Source organism: Hevea brasiliensis, chromosome 10, assembly GCF_030052815.1.
Source record: "Hevea brasiliensis isolate MT/VB/25A 57/8 chromosome 10, ASM3005281v1, whole genome shotgun sequence".
Lineage (NCBI taxonomy): Eukaryota > Viridiplantae > Streptophyta > Magnoliopsida > Malpighiales > Euphorbiaceae > Hevea > Hevea brasiliensis.
The window spans coordinates 99,571,444-99,578,756 of NC_079502.1; the positions used below are offsets into that span (position 1 = coordinate 99,571,444).

General features: G+C 32.0%; 1 protein-coding gene across 1 annotated transcript; it reads left to right on the plus strand.

Moving 5' to 3' along the window:
• Positions 1–3,368: 3,368 nt before the first annotated feature.
• Positions 3,369–5,458, plus strand: LOC131169566 (protein SIEVE ELEMENT OCCLUSION A-like). Its single transcript, XM_058128752.1, has 4 exons — positions 3,369–3,469; positions 3,560–3,681; positions 3,781–4,251; positions 4,465–5,458. The coding sequence occupies exons 1-4, from the start codon at positions 3,370–3,372 to the stop codon at positions 5,101–5,103; spliced, it is 1,332 nt and encodes a 443-aa protein (XP_057984735.1). The 5' UTR covers position 3,369; the 3' UTR covers positions 5,104–5,458.
• The last annotated feature ends 1,855 nt before the right edge of the window (positions 5,459–7,313 follow it).

The following is a 7,313-nucleotide window of genomic DNA, read 5'->3' on the forward strand; positions in this document are numbered from 1 at the left end:
TTTATTTATTATATTTTTTAAACTTATAAGATAAAAAAAATAAATTAAGAGACTAACTTTTTATTTTAGTATTTATAAGCATCATATTTATAAGTTAGTTTGATCAAATATTTTACTATATTACCTTTGTTTAATTTTAAAATTTCATAGCGTACCTTATTTAATATTATTTTCAATAATTTTATTAATAAATATGTTTATAAGTTATTTGTTTTAATAAATATCAACTGCTTATTAGTCATTTATAAGTATTTTAATAAAATATATAGCTATTTAAATTTTTTAATGCTTATAGGTTATAAGTTAATATTTATAAGTTAAGTTAAATACCTTCTAAATATCATAATAAATATTTATATAATTTTTTAAGTGAGATAAAAGATAATTTAGTTAATTTATGAATATATTTTTGTAAAAATAAAATTATTTAATTATTTTTTTAATTACAATACAAAATATGACATATAAAAATAGATAAAAAAAAGAGTTGTATTTTTAACGAAAGATATCTCTTGTTATTGTTCTTGTAATTTAATCGGCTCGGTTAATAAGATATTTGATGATAATATATCCATTGACTGGAAATCCTAATTATAAGCCGAATACTGTAATCAAACAAATTAAAGAGCATTCAATTTTGATGCTTAATTATGAAGGAGTTAAAAATTAAAGAAACTATATTTAAAAATTTATAATAAACAAATAAAATTGAATAATTTAATAAGATAAATAATTCAATCGTTATTTAGATAAATTAATACTATATTTAAACTTGAAATGTAATTATAGTAAGATTTATTTAGTTTAATAGCTTGTTAAAATAGGAAACTAATGTTGAAATTAAAACTTTTAACTAATTATAGTGATCATGGTGCTAAATATGCTAAAATTACTCTTATTGTATATGTGTGTGTGTATAACAAATACATTATGACAATTAATAATGGTGATTGCCTTTGAGCTTTTTAGAGAGGTTGAAATAAGCCCATTTGAACTTTTTTTTTCAAATTAATCTTTAAACTTTTAATTAAGTTTAAATTAATCCTGATTTTGGTAAAATATTATGGTTAATAATAAAATATTGTTTTCTCTAATTTTAAATTTTAAAACTTATTTATTATTTCTAATTAAATTAACAATTGAAAAAATAAACTTAGCTCTAAACATTTAATTGAAAAATAATCAAGAATATTCATTTCAAATCGAACATGAAGAACCGGAAATCATCACCAATGACCGTGCTACAATTCTTACTCAGAAATTACCAAGAAAATTCATGATATTATGAATCCAGACATATGAAGGACAAAACAAACACAAATTCACGAAAGACAAAACTCAATGCTCGTTTTTGTGGCACTTATTGTGCTCTTTAGCAACAATAAGAAATGGATTGGTTTAGGATATGAGTTAAATGGAAATTTTTTATCTGCACCAAGATCTTAATAGAAAATTATTTAAATGTATTTTTAAGTGAGATCTACCATTATTTTAATTAAAATGATAATTATTGATTGGTTAGATGTATACACCTTGGTGTAGGTAAAAATTATTTTGAGTTAATATTTAATTATTAAAATTAAAAAAAAAATTATTTTATTTTTTGGCCAAGAATTGGATTTATTTAACATTTTGTGGACTAATTTGGCTATAAAGTTAAAAATTAATTTATTTGGACATCAAGAAAAAGTATATGGCATATTTGGACTTGTTCCAAATCAAAATGACACTGAAAATTGAGAATTCAAAAGTTAACATGGTGATCAGCATGAATCAATTCAAATTTAATCATTTGAGTTGATTCAATCCATTAAATTTGCTCGCTTAAATAATAATTTAGCTTGAAAGATTACTTGACTCGTAAATTAACTCAAAACTTTTATATGTAATAATTCAATGAGTAGAATAAAATAAATGAAAAATGATATATAACTTAAGATGATCTGAAAATTCATTAAATTTGATCCGTCTATCACAGCTAATTATACATAGGATAGTTGCTTCAATAATTCTTACTTATGAGGCACATTATTATTGATGTGGATTTTTTTTTTAACTAGACTCGATTCACTATGATCCAAGATATAAGATATATGGTGAAATCTACAAATTAAATACATGAGTCTTAAATATTTGTGTCTTAAATTTATGATAGATCCGGTTTGGGCAAAAATTTTTCTCTTGATGCCTATTTAAAGGGTGTGGAGGAACTCATTTTGCAAGGAGCTAGCTAATTTGAAGACTCCCAAAGTCCCAGACTTGGTCTTCCGTCTCCGACTCTCTCCGTAAATTTTCCATATAATAACCCTCCTTCCACATATCCACACCCTAATCTTGCAAACATGTCTTGGTTATCCAACGTTTCCTCGCTGAAGCAGCAAGTGACTGCTCAAGTGACTCAAGGTCTCCTCTCGGCTACGAAACTATTGGAGTCCGATGATGATGCAATATTTAAGAAAGTTCAAGAAACCCATAAACCTCAGGGTCGCCAAGTTGATAACCTTGACGGTTTATTCAGTATCATTGGCAAAATCTTGCTTCATGACAATCCCAAAAGTGATCATGATGTTCCAAATGTATGTTCAAATTTCTCTACTCCATTCTTACTAGTTAAAAATTATGAAATACTGACATGAAAGTAATTATTCTTTTGCAGGAAAAATCAGTAGTGCATGAAGTACCGGCTTCTGTCATAAACAAAATCTGCTGCAAGGTTTTTTTGATAACCGATGATGTTATATGATTGCATTAAATTCTTCCTTCATTCACACAATGACATTAAAGTTTAGTTACTGATTTTGGAGTCATTGACAAATCTTTGAACATGTTTGTAATCTACAGCTAGCATGCAATTGCACGGATAGAGATGCGGAAGAAACAACTATGACGATTCTCGAAAAAGAACTTCAAAACTATCTGTGGGATGAAAAGCTGGTTATTGTGGCAGCTGCTTTTGCAGTGAATTATGGTGAATTTTATCTGCTTACTCAGCTTGACACTCCAGATCCAGTTGCCAAGAATATGGCTTTCCTTAAGCAGCTGCAATTCATCAAGGAAATTGGCAGTGTATCCCAAAATCTCTCTGGAGCAATTAATGAGCTTATCCACGCCATAATGACTGTAATCAAATGTGTTCTCCAGTTCAGGGTTCTAGATCCTAAGTATTTTGAAGCTGAAGAACAACCATCTGCCCCGACTGAAATAGCCAGAGCTACCTACTGGACGATTTATAATGTTGAGACCTGCGGCTCTTATATTGCTAAACTTGTTGGGTTGAGAAACCAATAAGTGTTGGAATGCTAACTTAATCCATTTTTTTATTTCCAAGTAAATAAAACAGAAACCAATTTACTGTATTTCAGGAACACCATGGCAGAAATGACATCGCGACTGAAAACGCTGGCTTCTAAAGTTAGTAGCATGCAGAAAGTCCTGCAAGTTAAATTTTCTCATCGCAAACATGAAATTGGTAATTAAGCCCTTTATTGGCCATTCTAACTTGACCTTAACAACCCCTTCTCGGAATTACTGAATAAAGATCACCATTGGGATATTGCAGAAACTTACAAGTGGCTCATCAATCGTTTCAACACATACCAAGACCATACCATCCTCAGCGACTTATTTGACGTCGAGGGTGGGAAGACAGCCCTTGTGGTAGGCCATGACAACAAGAAAGAGGTTCGCAATTTACCCAATTTCAACTCTGACACTTCCCAGCATCTCACTTGTTAAGTATTACAAGTTATAGTTTTTAAATTCTTTTCGAAACAAATGCAGGTCGATATTAATTCGCTAAAGGGCTCCAACGTGTGGCTGCTCATATCTGGTCCTGATGCCTGTCATGCAGAAATGAAGACTCTTACTAAATTGTACCTAAAACTGCAAACCAAGGAGCAGAATAGGTATCATATAGTGTGGCTTCCAATTGTGGACGAGTTCAATGAACGCGAGTTTTCGTCATTGCAATCCCTGATGCCTTGGTACACAGTGCGAAATCCTAAAATCGTCAAACCAGTGGCCATTAGGTACATCAGGGAGGTATGGAAATTCACAAATGAGACAATTCTGGTGCCACTGTTTCCAAAAGGACATGCAAAATCCCTTACCCCTCGTACTCTTGACCCGCTGTGGATATCAGGAGATTTGCTCAGCCTATTCTCTGTTCACGATCAAAAGAAATCACTGTGGCATCAGAATCTGCAGATAACCCTGGATCTACTTCTCGGAGGAATTTATCCAGAAGATTCGGTAATTTTACATTCCTATAATTTATATTTATAGTTTTTTTTTTATAAGATAATAAATTTTATTTTTTAATTAGACTTCAATTGGAGTTTGAACTCGCAAAACTTTCTTTTTTTTTTTTTTATCAAAACTGAGTCAAGAGATCATTGATTAAATTTAATTTAGCTTTTAAGTATTTTTAGTAGACTAATTAAAATATGAGTGTATATATATCAGTCGAAACCAGCTTCAATCTTATGCCTTTACGGAGGAGAAGACATCAAGTGGATCGAGGACTTCACCACTATGATAAATCGGGTTAAGAATTTCACAAAGATAAGCATAGATTTGGTTTATGTGAGCAAGAGCAATGCCATCGATCATTACAACAATGCCATTTTCGATTTCATCACGGCAAAGAAGGTTGGTGGATACTGGAAAGCTGATGAAACACACAGTTGGCACTTTTGGACCCGATTGGAAAGCATCTTTTCTTGGGGGATACGAGATGGCAAGAATGCTAAAGAAAACAATACCATGAGAGATGTCATGTCTTTGCTAAGCTTCAATGGCAGCTACAAGGGATGGGCTGTGTTTGGTCAATTAGGATCATCTCATAAAGTGGTGAAAGCCACAGGAGAAGTCGTTCTGGATGTGTTGTTAAGGATAAATAACTGGTGGAAAGCTGGCACGAACGTTGATTCTTTTGTGCTAGCACTCAACCAACAGATCGAACAACATCTTAAGGTCCAAAAACACCATTGTTATCACATTGTTCTCCCCACCACTGTTCCAAGGGTCCCAGATGAGATGATGATATGCGCAATTTGTGATCGTAAAATGGGCAAGTATCTAATGTACCGTTGCTGCGAGTAGTGACCAAGCTTGGCTTGTTATGGTGGAGGTGATCACCGGCCATCTGGTGTTTCGTTGAAAGAATAAATAAATAATTAATGCGAGAATTTTCTTGCATTGCAATTTAGGATATTCTGTGTTTTAGTGGTTAATGTCTAGACTGGACGATTAACCAGTCTCCACATAAGTATGTGCTTGTGTGTATGTTAAGTCTAGCTCTATACGAGCTAAGTATGTGCTTGTGTATGTTGTGCAATAAACCTTGAATGCTTGCAGTGCAAACACCTCCCCAGTTTGGTGTGCTTTCAAGGAACTGTTATAATAAAACTTGAAGGCTGTATTAAGCCTCTATCAATATATGTGTCTCTTTGTTCTACGTAATTGCTAATTAAGGGGGTAAGGACTCAATATTTTATTTACTTTTGTTCTTCTGAAATTCAGTTGCTCATTTCATCCACAAAGACCTATTGTAATGGAATTTAAAGTTGCATCTGACTTCAAGAATTTGCAGCTTTTGAAATTGCATATTTCAAATGAAATAAAGAATTTCAGAGGATATTATATGTTTTAGCTATATCCAGTAATTAAACCAAGCAGACCTTTGAAAAAAAGAGAGAGAAAAAAAAAATAAAACTTGATATCCTTGGTTCCTCCAGAAGAGAATGAGGAAAAAAATGCATTTTTCAATTCATTGCATCTTATCCAAAAGATTTCCCCTCCAATTTGGAGGAGAATGGAGGGAAATTAGTACTATTTATATGGAAATTATCTCATTAGCCTTCTACATCTTGATGCATACATTTTGCATAATCATTGAGGTTTAATTTCATAGCCATTTTATTTGATTATTAGTCATTTTTAGCTAATTTCATTAGTTAATTAGTTAGTTTTTCATAATTGTCGATTTTGGATTAATTTGTAATTTTTACTTTGTTTTGTAGGAAAAATGGTGTTTTTGAAGGACTGAAGAGAATTTTGCCATTGAGGAGTGTCTTCTATAGCCAAAGATGTCAAAAACAAGTTTTCAAGCTGAAATATGCATTGACCAAATTGTGCATAACTTGCCGCATAAGCTATGCAGATTTGCATAAGGAGAAAGATCACTGTTCCAGAACCAGCCGAAGTGTGCATAAGGAGACAGCATAGCTTATGCACATTCCCGCCTCCCTTATGCACCTTCACGGAATTGTGCATAACCTCTGCACCAAGTCATGCAGTTTTGCATAAGTGGCCTGAATCACTGAAATCGCATAAGGGACTGCATAACTTATGCAGTCCACTTATGCAGTCCCATAAATAGTTCATTAATGAGCTGGCAGAAGATTCCCTTAATGTATTCCTCCTAGAACATACTATTTTAGGGCTCCATGTCAGAAAAATGCTATATATAGTCTCATTTTCCCATTTTAGAGGAACAAGGAGCAAAGAAGAAGAGGAGGAGGCTGAGCAGAATTTGAGGAGTCATTTTCACCTTCCACACCATTTTCAACCAAGATTTGCAGATTTCTTTCTTTCTTTACACTTTTCTACATTTCTAGTGTTTAATTTCTTACTTCTTAGCTTAGATTAAAGCTTTATTTCCATTTAAACTCATCATATCTTGTAAGCATTATGGATAGTGAGTAGTTTACTTTTGATTCTGGAGTAAGGGATGTAATATTTTAGTTATTTTTGTGGATTTGAACTGGGTTAGTCCCAATTTAATGAATTTATGAGGTGTAATCCATTTCTTGTGTGCTTATTCACATGCTTAATGAAGGGCCCCATTAAGTTTTGTTCTTAATCCTTGGTTGAAGCACCGAAAGGAGAAAACCAAGTGATAGTTAATCAAGAAATTGGACTTAATTAACTTAGATCTAGAAATAGACTAAGGGTTAAGAGGGTTTTAATAGATTGATTAAAGAACCTAATGGGTCTTGGTTAATTTTAACTCCACGAAAGTAGGATTAAGTTAATTAAGGCACTCTTTGTCTCACTCGAAAGAGTTTTCAAAGGATTTTAGAATTAATCTCCTTTAAACCCATAAATTTCATGGATTGGGCTAGCTAGGGAAAATCCCAAAATAGCTTGAATATGAAATCCCGAACTCTAATCGCTTTTTATCATTGTTAATTTCTAATCGAATTTAATTACTTGCCATTTTGAATATTGCCATATTTGAATTTGCTTTATTTTAATTTGATGCAAATTTAGTTAAATCATTACATAGTTGAATAGATTATTAATTTTGC